This window comes from Epinephelus moara, chromosome 3 (assembly GCF_006386435.1).
Source record: "Epinephelus moara isolate mb chromosome 3, YSFRI_EMoa_1.0, whole genome shotgun sequence".
In the NCBI taxonomy this organism is placed as follows: Eukaryota; Metazoa; Chordata; class Actinopteri; order Perciformes; family Serranidae; genus Epinephelus; species Epinephelus moara.
Window position 1 is genome coordinate 24,466,883 of NC_065508.1, and position 19,369 is coordinate 24,486,251.

Consider the following 19,369-nt stretch of genomic DNA (forward strand, 5'->3'; position numbering starts at 1 on the left):
TGAGAAGTGAATAAAAATGTCAGTATTGCATTCAGAATCTCATGTCACTTGAAAAAAGACTGGATGAGAGCAAAATTCTGGCCATCAATATGGTTTTTCAGGCAAAAAATGTCAACAGAAATGGCACTTTAGCAGCTTGTTAACAAAATCTCTACAACATTGGACAACAAGAAAATCTCTCTTGGCAGATTCCTAGACTTGTCAAAGGTGTTTGATACTGTTGATCACACTTCTTTAATGCAAAAATACAAAAATATGGCCTTCATGATGTTGCATTAAAATGGCTGCTTGATTATTTTAAGGACAGAGAACAGTATGTCTCCATTTATAGGTATAATTCAAATAGAGCTAAGCTACTTTGTGGAGTACCTCAGGGCTCCATAGTTGGACATCTCTTGTTTTTAATTTACACGAATGACCTGCCTAGGGTCTGCAAAAATGTACTGCCTCTTTTAAAAAAATTTTTTATCACACTTATTTGAGAAGCAAATGAAGAGCTATCATCTATTGTCAAATGGTTTCAGATGAAAAACCTCTCTCTCAATACAAAAAATATCAAATTTTATGATTTTTTGCGACAAAAACAAAAAAGATATAGTTTTCAAATGTATTTGAGTGTATTGAGGAGTGAAGAGGAAGGAGCTGAATGAGGGAAGGGGGAGGTAGGTATAGGAGGGAGGAGTAGAAAGAGAGTAGAGAGCTAAGTTCTGCCTTTTGTATGGTATTGAACAGTATTAGAATTTGTAAAAAAAAAAAAAAAAAGTTTATATATATTTTTTTCTAATATATATATATATATTTATTTTATTTTATTTTTGTACATGCTGTCCACCCCTGTGGACATTTGAAAAACTTAAGAGGAATAAAAACACTTGAGAAAAAAATCTTGGCTGGGGTCGTAATAACTCATGCATGAAAAGGCTCAGGACTTTTATCATATATTTCATATATCATATATTTTACCAAATTGTCGGACTTCCCTTTATCAATATTCATTGAAATATAGAGGATCATCTCTTTGGAACAACCTACTTCCATCACTACAATCAACATCTACGTTATTTTTATTATTATCTGAAAACATCTAAAAAGGACTCTAATATAATATCATGCAATCTTTATTTTTAATGTATGATTGTTGTTTTTTAATAGGAGAGGCATCTCCATAAGCCATTCTGTCTTCTTACCTCTCCTGTACAATGTTTTAAAATCCTTATGTATGTATGTGCAGATTACTGTTTGTGTCCGTACCCTGTGGAACAGGAGCAGGTGGCGGTGGAGAGGAATCACCAGCGGGTAATGGCAGCCTGGGGGCGCTCTCTCCCTCTGTAACACATGCAAGTCAGACCAGTGAACAGACAGCAGCTTTGCAGAAACATAAATAGAAGTTAGCTGACTGAATAAGAACTTGGCCAGCTTTACAAATGTCATGTCATACAGTCAAACTCTCTGTTCGCCCATTAGCAAGCCTGCTCTTAGTTACTTACTGTAAGCAACAACTGCAGAGCTTCTGCAAATGAATTAGAGAATCAAAAAGTTTACATGCTGTTTTAGAAGTGTTTTGTTTTCCATGTCAGGCAGAGAAAGATAATATAAAAAGTGGATTAAAGATAGGCTTACATCCCCTGATGGGTCCACACAGTGGGCAGGCAGAGCAAGAGATGCTGGGTAGATACTCAGTGCTGTGATTGGAGGAGAGAGAGGAACATCAGAGTCCTTGATGTGTGGCGGCGCTGCTGCAGGCATTCAGCCTTTGGGTGCACTGCTGGCCAGCCATATTTGTAATAATACAAAAACAGTACATATTTGTGATGATGAAAGGGATGACGGCGTGAGTGTGAAAGGAGGGAGAGGAGAAGCGATGGGGAAAGCAGTGACTGGAGTGAGTTTTTATCATCACACATGGAGCAAGGTACAGTACGTGCGGTTTGTCCACATGGGTTTGCAACTTGTGGTCATTATTCATAACACCCATCTCCCATTAGTCCAGGAGCAGAAAGACCCTCATCACTGCCTCTTTAAAAAGCTCATGACACTGTATTGATTTATGGAAACGGGCATCCAAGTTCCTGCATACCAAGGCTATTCTTAGAGTGGGTATTTATCACCATGTTCTGACTAAGGCCTCCAATATAAGCAGATGTTGCCAGGACTGTGCAGCGCTGTGTTTATTCAGAGTGGCTCATATTGTCTGGAACTCATTCCACCTCACATTTATGTTGTTCTTAAGATACTGAGGACTGTTAAAGTACTACTTTGGCTGTGTGGATGTCTCTGTGATTAGGTCATGTTACTGAAATACCTGGCATTTCTAAAAACAGCCATAGAGGAGATTTTTTTTTCAACCAACTGGGTTAAATTTGACAAAATGAAAACAAAAGCCACGTGTATATGGCTCTGGCTTTTAATGTTCCATTGCTTTCCATCAACAGTTGCATGGATATTTGGTAGCTGTGTTTAGCTGAACTACAACAATGAAAGGATCCATTCCATGACTGTGGTCTTCACAGTGTCAAAATCATATTGGTTTCTATGGTGTCATGGCATACAATATAAAGTGAAACAGAGAGGAACAGAAGATGATGAAGATGATGATGATGGCGTGATGAGGAAGCAGGGGTGTTGATCCCTTGCCTGTCTCTTTGGGGGCTCTCCAGTCCTGCATCTCCCCCTTCAATCTCTCCATTTCTTTCTCCAGCTGGCAATATCTCCTCTCTGCTTCTTGTAACCGTCTGGTGGACAAAGAAGACGCAAATGAGTTTTACAAGTTTCATGGTATCTTCTTATTGTTTTATATCTTCATGTTTTTGTGTGTATCTGTATCTGTTCAATAAACAAAATTATCTCTTTCTATGGTAAGATAGAAGACTGTAAGTGAGCATGATTTATACCGGAAGTCATGTTAAATTGACCCTTCACTAAGTCCTGCCCCTGGATGCAAACTGGCCAATCATAACATAGCATCAGGCTGGCTCAGACCAGGGTGCAAAAAACAACACAACTGTGCTCCATCGTTTCAGATTTCCTTCATTTTCAGGCTGGTTTTGTAGATTTGGAGCTAAATGTTGTGCCTGGGGCACGTCGTGTATTAATGATACTCGTTACCTGGAGAGGTTGGAAAAAGATATACGTTTCCTCCCTGTTCCAAAACCAAAATTAGACCCTGAAAAGTGTAGGGTTAGCTAGCTAGCTACTGAAGATATAGCCTACTGAATGTATACACATGCTGCTTTTGCTTTTTAGTGATTATAACAGTGAATAAAGGCCGACCCTGCTCTACAGGAACCAGTGAAGGGAAGCAGGGAAACTTTGCTGATGTTCAACCAGCTCTGTGTCATCACAGTGTGTGCAGATGAATGTTGTTTGACTTTCCCTGGAGATCCCTGCCAGTTCAGCAGCAGAGGTCCAGGTGCTGGCAGCAGCACGGGGTCGAAGCCAAACACCGTTCATCTGCACACACTGTGATGCCACACAGCTGGTTCAATATCAGCAAAGTTTCCCTTTACATCATTGTCTTGTGTGGCGATCAGCAGTGATGTGGTGGTTCACTTTTACACTTTTACAAATTGTTTAGTGAAAACAGTATGAATATTACTTGTTTAAATATTAGGCTTCAGGCAATGTATCAGTTATGAATCATTTATTCAATCTAGCTCTGACATACAGCACATCATTAAGAGAGTTACGGCACTTGAGGATTATGGCACCTGGCACACCGACACAACATCACTTTTTCCTGTTAAAACAATACTTACAATTTTGATGAATTTTTATGAAAACCATTTTGATTCTTTTGATTTGAGGACCCTTACAGACTAAAGGAGTATGAATAACTTAAAGGGTAATCGAGGAATGGACACATTATTTGAGGTAGCCAACAACTCACTTTTACACATCCGAAAAACTTTTTTAAAAAAAGGGAAAAATGAACTGCTTGGCAACCAGACCATGTGTCTCACTGAGACAGGCTTTTATTTCTCAAAATGTGTAGCTATACTAGGTTAGTAAAAGGCAGCGGGCGTTTAATTGGGACTAGGCTTTAAATTGAAGTTTTATGGTATTTATATTTTGACATAGACTAACTCAATTCATACCTCTGCAAGCCGTCATCAAGTCCTGATATTTGGTCAGTCTCCTCCTCCTCCTCCTCCTCCTCCTCCTCCTCCTCCTCCTCCTCCTCCTCCTCCACCTCCTCCTCCTCAGTGGTGGTCTGCGTGGATGCAGTTGGACCTTGCTCCAGAGTTAGCGGGAGCTCCATAAGAGCCGGAAGGCCGTCTTGTAGAGTGTCTGTGAGCTGCCACAGCTGGCTCTGAATTCAAACCATGGGTGGATCAGGCTCAAGAAAACAACGAAAACTACACAATATTTGTTGTCAGTGAGTGAAAATGTATAAAAATATATAAAGTAACAGGTGCAGCCTGACAAATGGAAAAATGCGATGTCTCACCGTTTTCTCTGGTTTGTAAAGGCTCTCACAGTCCCTGAGCCTTGTGTGGTCAATCTGCATCATGATGTCTTGACTGCGGTCGATGGCACCCGTCTGACTATAAAAGAGAGACAGATTAAACAGTACCAAGGAAGACTTCATATAAAGGCCAGTGAGAGTTGCTGGATGTAAATAAAGCCATGAATTCAAGTTTACCAGGTAGCGGTGTAAGAGTATCCAACAAAAGCCAAGTGCACTCCCACTGGAGCTCTGTCCATCACATCAGACAGTGTCTCCTGCAGAACACAACAGATACCAACAGCTACCAGTAGGTGTTATTTTATTATGAAGTTTGTAAGGCAGATTTTATCATGATGAAAAGCTCTGTTATTAAAGGCCACAAAAATATCTGCAGATGGTTACATAAAATTATTACTTTTCCTCCTAGAAAAGTGTGGAGGATTAAAGTGATAGTTGGGGTTAGTTTATGAGGTTAAGAGGTGCAAGCACATTGCCAGCAAATCGCATTTTAGGCACCTAAAAAAATCAACAACAGTTTAGGTGTACACTATATTGAGAATATATTCACAATTTAATCTTGACACAGACAGCCCTTTCCGACAAGTATGCCGTTATCGTCCTCAGTTCCCCACCTATGCTGTCACCAAAGCCACCAGACTCCATTGACCACAACACCAATTTTAGCTTGCTAAAGTGGGAGCTCCTGGTCTATCACTGCCTCGATCTCTTTGTTTGTTTGTGTTACTGTGGGACTCTGGTGAATCCGAACTAGCCCTTTTAAACACCAAAGTCACACAATAACACAAAGAAGCAAACTGATGGAGACAGCAGAAGAACAGCAGCCCCTGTGTTCAGTGATGTTAAATTACTGTTTTTCTCAATGGAGTTTGGCTTTGAAAGATGGCTTCAGTTCCCAGTCGGAAAGGGCTGTTAGATGGCAAGATAAAGTGGCTTAGTTTCCAAGCTGGAGCCTGCCGACTGACATCTACAGTATGTAATACACTGACTATGGATAAGTGCCTCAAACAACCTCACTTCAAAAGATCCGTACTATCCCTTTAACCATGTTGCTCACATAACTAAACGGGTTGTTCTTTCAGACACAACCAAGGCTCCATCATAAGTGCGTGACAGGGAGAGTAACATTCTCTCAAGACAATACCATTTCACTGAGACTGTCATCCAGAATGTCAAAGTTGGAGGTGTCCGTTGCATTAGACACTTCAGGCAGGAAGGGAGCAGGGTGCTTATGCAGGGAACCCCAGTCGAGTCCACTGAAGAAGGGATGACTCCTGAAGTCACTGGAGCCTTTCCTCCCCAGACGGACATCCCTCTCACAGATGAGCCCAGTGACGAAGGAACGAGCCTTGTCTGAGATCTCAGGGCCAGAAGGGGGGAACTCAAAATACTCCTGCGGATTAAAAAAAAAAGAAAGAAAAGCTTGGGTGTGCTAAAACTACCACCACCCAAACGTAAAAGTATCAGTCGTCAGTATCAGTGTGTTTAATCACCTGAAAGTGGATGATCTTTGCATACGTCTCAGAGATGGACTCTGCATAGAAGGGCGTGGTCCCCAGCATCATCTCATAGGCACAGATCCCCAGAGCCCACCAGTCACATTCAGGACCATAACCTCCACCTCCCTCTACTGCCCGTAAAATTTCTGGAGACAAATAGTCAGGGGTCCCGACTGCTAGGGATGAGTGAACCTGCAGTGAAATCAGAAATAGGCTGATGGATTTTCAGACACATAAAAGCATAATCTAAAGGTCATGACCTGCACGAACATGATTTGATGTTTGGCAGTTTTTTTCCCTTGAAGAGTATACCTCATTAAACTGTCTAAGATTGTGTCAGCTCTCACCATCCCATCCTCTAGGAGCCTCAGACAGGAACCAAAGTCCCCTAGTCTGATGTGTCCGTCAGCTGTCAGCAGGATGTTGTCAGGTTTGATGTCTCTGCGTAAGAAACGGGACGGAGGGGGGACACTGTCATCTCTGAAAGTCATCAGTCAAAAACAACATATCATAGGCTGTTTGCAGTGTTCTCATGCAGTTCTAGCAGAGACAGCATCCATGTTTTTGGTGTGAGCTGTTGGACTTATAACTGATAACCAAAAGTGCTATTCATCAGTCTAGATTGTTTCAGTGTGAGTTGCAGAGTGTTGGAGATATCGGCCGTAGAGATGTCTGCCTTCTCTCCAATATAATGGAACAAAATAGCAGCTTGTGGTGCTCAAAGCGGCAAATAAATATATTTGAACAACTCAACATCAATGTCTCTTTCCAGAAATCATGACCCGCTTGCTCAAGATAATCCACAGACCTTGTTGTGAGCAGTTTCATATAGGAACTCTTTTCTTTCGATCTACAACTGCCAACCATATCACCGCGTAGAAGGAGGGGTGCATCTAGTCATGGGCAAGAGGTGATAATGACAGCGTGAGATACAAACATTTATTGCGTCTTCCTCGGCTGAACTAGGTGAGCTGTGCTATGTGAGCTAGCCATAGATGCACCTTTCCTTCTGTATAGTGATATGGTTGGAGGGTGTAGTTTGGTAGAACGAAAATAGTTCCTACGTGGCATTAGAGAACACACTAATTATACGTCATGTTGGTGTAAATCAATTGTTGGCCACACCATGTAAATTTCAGGTAAATCAAAAGCTAATTGTCCGACAAGTCTTACTTCCTGGTACCAGTATTTGTACATTAAAACATCATGAGCACCATTTTAAAGAGCAGAATAGTCTACCTGTGAACATAACCCAGTCTGTGGACAGAGTCAATGGCCATGATCATCTCAGCCAAGTAGAACTGAGCCATGTCCTCAGGGATCCGGTCTCCAAACTTACTGAGCAGAGTCAGCAGGTCCCCCCCTACATAGTAATCCATCACCAGGTACTGAGGGAGGAGGGGGTGAATGGGTGAGGGAAAGGGCAGTGGTATTTCAGTTATATTACAACACATACTAAAGACTAGCAGGATATAATCATACAAAACATTTACTTGACACAATTGATTGGATGTGTTCATTTTATACGCACCAGATAGTTGTCATCCTGAAAGGCATAGTGCAACTCTGTGATCCAGCGTCTGTCGCCTCTCAGTAAAACCTCCCTCTCCTCCTGGTAACATGCTGTCTGTGTACGACACAAACATAAAGACAACCGGGTAAAACCCACAAGGAGAAAGAGATATGGCTAAATAGCTGTCACACTGAGCCACAAACAACTGAAGAACATGCAGCTTAAATTTAAGAGCACAATTTCTTTTATCCTCCATCTCATCCCAGCATCGCAGTAAGAAAATTGCCCATATTCTCTGTCCTGTGAATGTGAGCAGGGTTTTGTGTTTGTGTGTTACCTCTCCTCGCCTCAGCATGTCCCACTTATTCATAATCTTCAGAGCATATACTTGTTGTGTGCTTCGCATCCTCGCCACAGCAACCTGCAACAGTTATATGATTATAGTGAGGATGATTCAGATGAGCATCTTTGAGTGTGGCTTAAAGTGCAACTTTTACATCCAGTTGCAAATTATTAACAACAACAACTTTATATATAAGTATAAAAGCAGGAAAAAAAGAATAATTCAAATCCTTTTGGAAACTATTCTCATCAACTCCTTATCAGATCAGTTAAGATAATTTTAAAAGCATAATTTCTGTTTTAGACCCGCTCACCTCACTGAATGTGCCTCGACCGATCACCTTCAGGATGTGAAAGTCTTCTCTTTTGATGCGAGTCCTCCTCACCTGCCTCACCAGGGGCTCAGCTGTTATTGGAGGAGAGAGGAGCGAGAGTGTGACTGCCAAGAAAATTTGTGTGCTATAATGTAGCCTACAGATAAGAGAGGACACGGGAAATAAAGTATTGCTGGTATTAATCCCTGGACCATGAAAATGAGGGATGGTATATATGGTTTTTATTTACCTCACAAGCAAGTCAGTACCAAAGGGGGTAAACCACTACTGGCCTCTTGAAAAAATCTTAAGGATTTTCTTTTATTTTTTACACATTTAGGTAGAAAATTCAAACGCCCGTTATTAAATAAATCAAATTTCAAATTCAAACTTGATTTGACTTGAATGAATGAATAAATAAAAAATAAAATCAAGATCAAATAGGGTAAAAATAAACTATACATTCAGTAACTCAAGTAAATAGTGTATGCAATGAAGTCTGTGGAATTTACATTTCAAAAATAAATGAATAGTTTTGGGTACTGTGCTTGTTGCTTTCTTGCGGTAAGAGAGAGATAAGAAGGTCGACACCACTCTTGTTCTGCTTGTACATTAAATATGAACCTAAAAGTAGCACACGATTCACTTAGCTTAGCCTGCTCAGAAGCCAAAAATGTTCCAAACACAAAAACAATATTGTAATAGTGGATTTCTTGCCAAAAAAGGCCAAACGTTTTATTCATCAGGATACTTTGTTATGTGTTATCCCTTCTGTCCTTTTTATTGGATGGAGAATATGAATGCAAGAAACAACCTAATAGTAATAATGACAATAAATGGTCTTAACACACCTTTTTTTCAACAAAAAACCTGAGTTAATTTATTTTTTCATGAGTGGTTAACTCAAATCAGTGAATAAAGTGATGCTTTAAAACACATTGTATAGATATATTGTGTTGTATCTGTCATCACTACTCAAAATATCCTCAATTTCTGAGGGATCTCCTGAAAACCACTTGAGTATAATATTCTATGTTCCTAATCAATAGGATGCATTATAGGCTGATTCATTAGGAAATTAGATCAGCACAGCACTTCCCTGTTCAGTGACACTCAGATCCACCGTCCGTTTCTGAGATACAGCTATAAATCTTTCATATTATATTCTGACATTTATAAGTCATATAACATCTAATGATTCTTCTTCTTCTTTTAGGTTTTATGGCACGTGGCAACCAGCGTTAAGGTGCATTACTGCCACCCACTGTGTTGGAGTGTGAACCAGAGTTATTTATCCTTTCCACAAAAAAGAAAGAAAGAAAATAAAATATCTTAACCAGTCCAATTTCTTTCAAATATTGGAACAGTCCTCCTACACTGATGTCAAATACATTCTTTTAAACTGAATTCTTCCACTCCTAGCCTCCTGATTTCCCTCTTTAACTTTTCACGTTCTCCAGAAAACTTTTGGCAATGCAAAACTACATGTTCCACTCATTCCTTAGCTTGACAGTGTTCTAATGTCTACTTAAACACAGTTCAACACAAATTATGTACTTGTTAACTATGTTAAATAGATTATGGCCCAATCTCAATACCCCCCCTTGTCCACTACCCCTTAGCCCTTGGCCCTACCCCTAGCCATTGCCCACTACCCCTTGGCCCTCTAAATGAAGCAACGAGGGGTAAGGGTAGAAATCTTTCCCTAGGAATTGGGACACCACTCACTACGTCACCGCGTCGGTTATGTTCACACATACGTAACTGTTTTAAACAGGAAGCTGCGAGCCATCTACATTTCCAACCGGCATCTACAATGGAGTCTCCGGTTGAGTTCATCCTACCTATCGCATTTGCTGTATTCATCATGCTTCGTTTGATGAACGACAGACGACAGGGGACTTCTGCTAGTTAGCTAGCTAGTTAGCTAACCAGCTAACATTACGAGGCAGCATAGTTATACTAGCTGACGTGTTATCGTAATGTGAATAATCCAACAATTTTGCAGAACAGGACAGATGACAGACGCCAGATAGTGCGAGCTAGCTAGCTAGCTAACAAGCAACCTGACGGCGGTAACGTTAGCTATGTATGAACTTTTTTCCCCGTCTCTTGCTCAGTGTTAGCCATGGTGACGTTTACCCCTTGCTGGCAAGTCAGAATCCGAAATCCCTCGCTCCGAAGGGCTAGTTTCATACCCATTACCCCTCGTTATGCCCCCTACCCCTACACGCAAAAAGGAATTGGGACACCCCTACCCCTCGCGGGAACGCGCAAATGTAGGAGTTGGGCCAAGGGGTAGGGCTAAGGGGGGGTATTGGGACAGGCCCTAAAATGTGCCTTGTGCTTGCTCCTTGCCTTGCAGTTGGCCATGCTTGTTTAAAAAAAGGGGCGTGGCTCTACTGCAGTCAACTTTAGATGATGTGGAACAGTGTGATTGGCTTATAGACATCCAATTAGACAAGTCTAGGCATTTGGGTGATGTCAGGTGACAGTAATCATAGATCTAGACATCCTAGAAAAGTTACGTCCATTGCAATGGACCTGAAGTGGGGGACCTGGACGGGTTAGTATGGCATGAATAATCCTGCATACAATGCTCCTAAAAGCCTGGAAATCTCCCTCAACACCATCAAAAGATATAATGTTATTTAGCCGTAGGAAGACATTACATTTATTTTTAGGAGATAAACGTTTTGCTCAAAAGTAAATTTTCTCAACTTTACATTTCAACATTTGTCTTTTTTTAATCTAAATATGTGAAGCATGGAGATATCTGTTACTTGTAAAGACTGTACTTGTACCTACATCTCCATTAATAAAAATACCTCTGTGAATACAACTCTCCTAAATCCACAACTTGTGATTTATACATTTTGTTTGTTTAAAGGTTTATCAGCTGTAGAGATACAGGTAGGCATATATTTTTCAAAGTTTTGGACATAGTTAGGGAAGCTGTTTCCCCCTGCTCCAAGACTTCATGATAAGCTTAGCCAGTCACATGCTGGCTCAGCTCCATATTTAGCTTCATATTCATTTTTTCCAAAATGCTGAACTGCTCCATTAAGGATTCAGTAGCTGTCACAGGAGGTATTCAGCTGCTCATAAAGCTGAAATTATTGCAGTCGTTCTTGGCTTCTGTACGTGATCCTTTAAACTTAGACACATACTTTTAAGGTGGTTGTAGCGTTTTGGTGTTTTGTAGGCCCCTAACATGTTGCCGTGGACATAATGAGGGAAGTATGTAGGAGCCTTAGGACATGACCATTCCTATAAAGATCCTGATTAAGTGTTTTCCAGCTCTAAGGTGATGAGGTCGGCAATTTGACCCTGTGGATGTCTTCAACTGTGAAATGCCTATTTGCTGCTTGTTCTTTTCATTCTGGCTCTCGAATAACAGCAGGGTCCTATTAAGTGTCAGCACGCATACAGTTTACAGCTCCGCGTGTCCTCCCAGCTGAACAGAAGATTCTATTCACCATAAAGGGAGTTCCTCTTCAACAGAGTAACTGTCTGAATCGGAGTCGCTCTGTGCGGCTATAAATAGCAGCTATCATTTATGAATCGCGGCAAGTTTTCCAGTCCTTTATTTTTATTTTCATTCCCCCACCTCCTCACACGCCGAGAGGAATGCAAGTGAGGCAGAGGCGCAGTCTAAACTGTTTTAAGACAAGAAGAGAGAGCAACTTCAGGAACACACATGCACTGTCGCCTCAGAGCTGGAAGTTTCCTGAAGCAACAGGACGATCCTGTGACAAGGATCCTCTATCCACCGAGAACATACAAACTGTAGCCCTGGGTCAGTAGGCTGGATCAGCCATGTGACCTGTGATGCATCACATAAAGCAGACGCAGAAGACTGTGACTGTGGCCACACAGAAACAGACTGATGAATGGACAGCATTCATTTTACAGATCGACCCTTCTACGATTACACTACATAACCGTATACTGTTCATCTCATATGGAAACAGATAAATTGTATTTTTCTGCCGACAGGATGAAATAATTACTCCAGTGTGGTTCTGCCCAGCTTCACAGAAGAATTTCCAACAGAAAAAAGCAGATCCGTCACCCAGATTCTTGTAACATGTTGCTCTACATCAGAACATCATCATCATCATCATCAGAAATAAGTGTAAAGACCTCCTCGTAAAAAGAAAAGTGGTGTGATAGATTAAGGAGAGAACAAATGAATACACAAAATCTAAAACCAAACCGACTTCAAAGAACTACCAACGATGAAGGCCCCCTGCTGCGTTACCTGGCGTCACCATGTCTCGGCCAAAAAGTTGCACATGAACACATCACAAAGACAGCAGCTGACAGCCAACCAGCACGTACGCTCTGCGCCTGCATGAGAGGATATAACTCTCCAGTCTGTATTCATCATTCAAACCATTAGACCGTCTTGATGCCAGTGTGAGGTTTACAAGTTAGGTTAATTCATGTGTTTTAGTAATTTGCTAAAAAATACACTGTGTGTGTTTGTACACTTAACTATTTACACATTTATATTCACAGTTATTACATGTGAAAATATTCACAGCAGCATTCTTAAAAACATTTAAATAATTTGCTGGATCTACCAAAGTAATTTTCACACACATTTACCTCAGTCAAAGTCCTTCTAGCTTCTCATTGGTTAGTTGAGAGACATGTGACTCATAACAAGGCTGTGTAACCAGGAAATGTGGTTGTTGTGAAGCTGCTGAAGTGTGGGGAAAAATAAAGTGCTGCTTAAGAGAATATCTTTGTCCATCCTGCTGTGTACTCTAAACAAGAGTGGCCGAACCGCCACATATCGAATCCTCACCCACACACCAGTTGGCACATTAACAACACAATCCAGTGTTGAAAGAATGGAGCACATTTACAGTGCACCAGTGGACAGTAACACAAATTTAAGCGGAAATGCAATTCACATACCATTGGTTTAGTACTAAGGTATGACATACTAAAAAACAAAAAAAACACCCTACTACATTGCATGTTAGTATGGAATTTCGGACACAGGCCCTTTCTTCAAAAAAGGGTACTTCAGAAGCAAATGGTTCTGGGTAGAATCTCAGCCCTACACCAGAAGCTTCCAAAGAGGCAAAGTCTGTCACCGACGCCTGGAAGCACGACTCTCAAAAATATTTGTGGCAGCTTTCACTGAACGTTCGATCGTGCTTGTCAATTTGAAGGAGCCGCAAAGTGGATCACTGGCTTGAAAGCAGCGTAGTTGCTGCTTGCTGTTGTCCAGTCAAAAAGCTCATAGTTGGCCTACAGAAAGTTATGTTTGGTCAATGAAAACAGAAAACGTATGTCATCCCATTCAAACCAAGCTAGGAAGACTTACATGCTATGTCGCAACATTAGCCAGCAATTCTCTCCTCTATTACTAACATTACACACTTTAAAACTCACCAGACCACCAGACCAACAAACTACCTCCGCGACATGGTCCCAAGCCTCATTCTTTTAATTTTGTTCTCTGTAACCGAACTGCGACACATTATAAAGGACTGAGTGGGCGCGAACACAAGTAATCAACTTCTCAATATCCATTGTCGGAACAAGTGTGCTGTAGGAACCAAAGTTACATGGCTTGTTCTCTGGGACCCGCTTCATCGAAGCACATCAGCATTCCGACTGGTTGCCACCGAACTGCGTCAGAGCTCATTACCATAAAGTTAAACTAGTTTTAACTCCCCTCCGGACCGCTCCGGTCGCTTTGGTCGCCCATGTGCGGCTGACAACCATGTCGCCCAAGTTGCCGGGCTCTCATTGAAAACTAATGACTTCTGCCGCTTTGGAAGCTCTTGTCGCTGTTGGTGTGAACATACAGTAATTGATCGTTCTGATCTACATGTCAACCCATTTAGTTTGTCAACATTTAATGGTCAAAAAGTAAAAATTTTTAAGAATTCTTGAAACTAAGTTAACTAAAACAAGAGCAGCCACGATAAAGGCTTATCAATTCTTCTTATGCCATTCATCCATTTTTGGCCATTAATCCATGTCTGAGTTGCAGTGGCAGGAGACTAGGCTAGGTAGCCCAAAAGTGCTTTCCTCAGACCTCATCCTCCAGGTCTTCCTGAGACATGTGGAGATGTTTAGCCAGATGAGAGATGTAACTCCTCCAGTGTGTCCTTACATAGCCTTGTGTCTAGATCACTCATCTTCTCTTAGCTCTGTGGCAGCTAAGAAGTGGACTTCATGATGTTTAGTGCTGAAAAACATACCTATCAGTAAGTGTCCACCACCTTGATACCTCTGAATTAAGTTTGAACTTTCCAGCCTCCTCGCTCCTCAGCAACATCATTATCCATGTCTGTAGCTCTTTATTAAAAATCCAACAGTGGGGGGAAATAATTCTGTTTGTTTCTGCGCAGGAAATGGACATTGCTGTCCATCCTGTTCTCTGTGCTTCCTGCAGCTGTATCCTACCAAAAAAAGCAAAGTCTGTGGAACGGTCTGTGCATGTGTGTGTGTGTGCATACGGTATGTGCGTATATCCTGAGCCTGTGTGCCTGCTTGTGTTTATTCAAGACCACCACCGTAAGTGCTCTGCCAACCCCTCTGCCAGCTTCCTGTCGTCATGGACGGAAACTACTCCCCTCCATGAAGGACGACGGATCAAGGAGATGGAGGACAGGGTTTTACAAAATGGATCAATGAGAAAGTGATCGAATGTGTTGGTGAACAGTTAGCCGAGGAGATGGAATGTCCTTCCGCAGGGTTTGTTTCTGATATTTCTGGTTTTTATTTGCATAATTCGTCTCCAGCATGTTGATGCTGTAAGGACAGTAAGACACAGTTCTGAATGGGACATAAAACAGTGAGAAACAGATGTGAATAGCTGAAGAGCCTTGTGATCATATCTCATGACTGCACATGTTGATGACTAACAACCATTCATAAAATCCATCCTCATATGTGGACAATTGTTTTGTATCAGGCTAGCCCACACAGACTGCTGCTGTCCAACACAAAGCCATTTTGTGTTGGACTTTATGCACGGATTATACCAAGAATTATTATCATTTTGCATTGCTTATCATTATTTATACATTTTTGGTGGAACAGAAAAAAGTGTGATGGAGTCATTGCTAGCTCCTGTAAATATTGACTCTGGCTTTGTCACCATCACTGACCTCTCCTGTTAGGAAACCATGTAGGGAGTGACCAGACCTGAGCAGACACAGAGCAGGGTGGAGGGGACGCTACATGAAAACTGCTACGTAGAGATTTTTGGTGAGAAAAGTTATTTCTATGTGTTACTAAAGGCCTATAAGATCCTTGGTTTGGTCTTCTGTGAAATGTTCCTCTAACAGTTTCCAACCAGTTAATCCACCAGTTCCTCTTGTCATAGCAGAACTCAACTGACCAAAGACTACACTGAGCTTCACAAAGGCACAACAAATCTAATCAATGTTAAAGCTGCATTATACAACTTTTACCGTTTTAAAGGAGTGGCTCATAGTTATGGAAGGACTGATTATTTTCACAGTATCAATTCTTTCAAGTCTGTCATTCTTGTAGGGGCAAGTAGTAGACATCCCAGTTACCTCCCCAGCCTTGTGCTGCATTCATGTGATGTCAGAATAATTTGAAAAATTACCTCCCGATCATTTAGTGTTGTAGGGATGACATTTTGTTGTAGGCCGATGTGGAAGTAAGTGTCACCCTAGTTCCCTCGTCAAAAAGCCAGTGGGATTTTTCAAATGATAATAATTTGATTATCGCAGAAAATAAGCTCAGTGGCAAACAAACGTTTCTGATACTTACACATTTTGTTTTGCGAAATAATCTTCACAAACAAACACCACTTTTATGGTTTTTAAAGCTTCAATGCAGTCGCCAGATGCAACAAGCTAACGTTAGGCTATAAACGAACTACACAGTGGTCACATGACTTCAACGTTATCACCACACCAAGGCTGTAAAGCCATGTTAGGAGTGATGATGTTCTGTGGTCTCATTTAGCCGCTTGTTAGCAACCACCTTTTTTAAAACCAGGGGGTCTTTACTGACATATTTTATGTCATAGAACAAAACGTCTCTTAGCTTGTGTTAACAGACCTTATTTCAGGCATCAGGCTTCAGGCACCAAAAACCCATTCAAAAAACCCACTGACTTTGCGACAAGGGAACCCGTAGTGTAAACATGCTAACTCTGGGTTTTAGGGTTCATTCCTGTACCACTCTATTTCATGGCTCCCCTCATCTGTTTCCGTAGCTTTTTGTTATCAATGTGTTGTTTAAATGCTCCGAGCAATTAAATAGAAAACATCTTTGTAGAGTTCGTGTTGTTTCCATGTTACAACTTATAGGTCATGAACACACCAAAGTTCGGAAGAACAACCATCTGAGGAGCACGTGAATGCACTTTTGGCCTTAGCTGGTGGAGGCTTCTACTCAAGTCTGATTTAATCGGTCCTCGCTTATTCATTTAGTGCCATTGCTGCATTACGTTAGGACAGGTTAGGGATTCATGAGCACCCAGGTGTTCGGCAGGCTGACCCAGAACATACTGGACACTAAAACAAGATTTGTTTGTTAATTTTACTAACAGCAGTGTCTGTCGATTTTCCAGATTATTGGGGACACTGCCTCTGTAAAACATATTGCTGTTGAAATTTTCAGTGTTGTGAGCAGCACAAACACATTTTCATTCACCTCCATTGTACTTAAATCACAGACACAGATCATTTAAAACCTGAGCAAATACCAAACCCTCAAAACCTTCTACACTTGCACTGTGGAAAGTATGTTGTCAGGGATCAACATTACGCACATAAGAGTTTTCCTTGTAGGATTTCCCCCAGAAAGCACTTTCTGACAGAAGTCTGTTGATTAAATTTAACCCAATCCATGACCTTTTTCAAACCTTAAACAAGAAATCCGTTTGGTAGAAAGCCGTCTAGGAAAACTTCTCCCAACTGCCATCACACCTGGCCTGGCAGCAGTACCTAACAGGCCTGCAAGGCCTTGCCGAGTGTGGTACAGTGTGCCAAAAGTGCCGCAGGGGGTGCATTCCCCAGCCTACAGGACACTTACGCCAGGTGGTGCAGGACCAAGGCTGGCAGAATCACAAACGATTTGAGCCATCTGACCAATGACCTTTTTGAATTCTTGCGGTCAGGGAAGCGCTCCCACAGTCACAGGGCCAGAACAGAGAGGCTAAAGAGGAGCTAATTCCCTCAGGCCATCCGAATCCTTGTATATATAGTATTTTCTATTTATATTCAAGCATAGTACAGGAGAAGGCAAACAAGCACTCCACAATGACAAATAAAAATCTTGAAAAAAGTATTATTTCCCTCTGCTTGTGATGCTTCCCCGATCCTCGCCATTCGAGTGAAGCATATTTACTCTGAAGCTCAGGCCTCAAGTCCAACTAAACCCAGAAATCTGCTTCATCACCGAAAGCCCGGCCAACTCCGACACTTGATCCTCATTCCCGGACACATGCTGTGGTTAAATTTGGAGTGTCACATCACTGGGGACACATGATAGCCCCGTTGCCCCCCTGGCTACTGGACAATACAATACATACACACAGTCACAGTCACATGCAGGGATGTATTCTGTCAATAACAGAGAGAGAGGATGGATGGGGGTGAAGTTAAAGTGTGATGACATGTCAACAGATATACACACAGAGCAGGGGCAGGCAGCCATACTACAATGGGCAGCATTTATGAGCCATTCAGTGTGTTGATACGTATGTGTGCGTGTAATTGTCTATAATTGATAAAAATGTTCGGCATGGTAGGGAAGCACCAGCTGAAATCACCACCACAACATATAAGCAGTGAGCATCAGTGTCATGTTAAGTCTGTGGGAGGTTCATGAGGGATGGCAGAAAGTCAGCAGAGGAGAGTTGTCGTTAATGACCTTGTCGTAGTCTCCTGTTGCTCTAGGTCAGAACACTGAGGTTACGAGGGCAGATCTGTGTGTGGTCGCTAAAGCTCAGCGCTGAAATGCTCTTCACATCATGTGCCCAAAACTGTGAGGCTCATTTTAGAGTCGCGGTGCACTGTAATCCCTGGAAAATGTCGACCTTGCCTGTCGGTCAGTCTTTAAATAAAATCCAGTTTGGATTCAGATGAATGTCAATTAATTATATTGGATAATGCAGCTTAAAGGAACAGCTCCCACCATAATCAAAAATACATTTGTTTCCATATACCTGTGGTGCTAATTATCAGTCTTATTGTTTTGGTGGCGTGTTTATTTTGACAGCAATTTTAGATTTAGTCTTAGTTTTGGTCTTGAGAGGAATTTTAGTCAGGTTGGTCAACTTGTGGTCATTATGTTTTTTAACTGTTTTTTTTTTTTTTATCTTTAAACTAAACCAGTGAGGCTGATTCATTTATCAGAAATTAAAATCATGGTGACAGGTTGTATAAAAAACTGAAACTCTGACACCACAAATGACAACTAGGATTTGTACCCAGGTTCATTGTAGACTCTGACTTATCAATCAAAAAATAACTTAATTTCAGCCTGAATTCTTTCTAAATCTGCAACATGATAGTCTGGAGGTTTAAACTTATGTTCTCTCACAGAGTCGGTGATTGAACCTACACTTTTATCTTTGTCAGAGAAAACTCAGCTGAATTCAGACTGCCAACTTACAACACAGCTACACAACAAAGCCTCCAACCTGCCTGTCAAACAGCAATCAATCCATAAACCTTCCTGAGACAGTCCGCATTTGAGTGCTTTTGCTGGCTAGTGAAACATCCTGGTACAGACTATTTACTGGAGTTTACCAGCCCGTCGTTCATGTGGCATTTGATGATAACTGCAAGAAAAGGGTAAAGAGATAAGGATAAAGATCAGCTTTCAATGTCTGATAGTCCACCACTGACATTTTTGTCCCATCTCATGCTGTCCCATCTGTATTATAACAATGTATGTTGGGCAATATGCTTTTTTCAGTGGGGTACACAAATATACTGTATGTCAGATTCTGAAATAATCAGATAATTTTAGTCTGACTTAATGGGCCAGTGTGTAATATTTGGAATGGTTTATTGTCAAATCTGAATCTGAATATTCTACCCATTAATATGTTTATACAAGTGTATAATCGCTATAAAATAAAATTTGTTTGGTTTTCGTAGCCTTATAATTATGCTTTTATATATATATATAGCAAGGGCCTTGCTTTAGAGAGGTCGCCATCTTGCGCCGCCATGTATGTACGGCAGCCCGAGCGGACAATCCAGCCAGCCAG

General features: G+C 41.4%; 1 protein-coding gene across 1 annotated transcript in view; it reads right to left on the reverse strand.

Annotated features, from left to right (window-relative positions):
- Positions 1 to 1,183: 1,183 nt before the first annotated feature.
- LOC126388126 (myotonin-protein kinase) overlaps positions 1,184 to 19,369 on the reverse strand; it is a 22,531-nt gene continuing 4,345 nt past the window's right edge. Inside the window, exons 2-15 of the mRNA XM_050041021.1 lie at positions 8,134 to 8,225; positions 7,815 to 7,898; positions 7,496 to 7,591; positions 7,204 to 7,352; positions 6,312 to 6,405; positions 5,959 to 6,156; positions 5,610 to 5,858; positions 4,643 to 4,722; positions 4,448 to 4,544; positions 4,095 to 4,309; positions 2,635 to 2,732; positions 1,621 to 1,682; positions 1,252 to 1,326; positions 1,184 to 1,192 (exon numbers count right to left, since the gene is read on the reverse strand). Of these exons, the coding sequence (XP_049896978.1) occupies positions 1,184 to 1,192; positions 1,252 to 1,326; positions 1,621 to 1,682; positions 2,635 to 2,732; positions 4,095 to 4,309; positions 4,448 to 4,544; positions 4,643 to 4,722; positions 5,610 to 5,858; positions 5,959 to 6,156; positions 6,312 to 6,405; positions 7,204 to 7,352; positions 7,496 to 7,591; positions 7,815 to 7,898; positions 8,134 to 8,225 (1,598 nt within the window). The remainder of the gene's footprint in view (positions 1,193 to 1,251; positions 1,327 to 1,620; positions 1,683 to 2,634; positions 2,733 to 4,094; positions 4,310 to 4,447; positions 4,545 to 4,642; positions 4,723 to 5,609; positions 5,859 to 5,958; positions 6,157 to 6,311; positions 6,406 to 7,203; positions 7,353 to 7,495; positions 7,592 to 7,814; positions 7,899 to 8,133; positions 8,226 to 19,369) is intronic.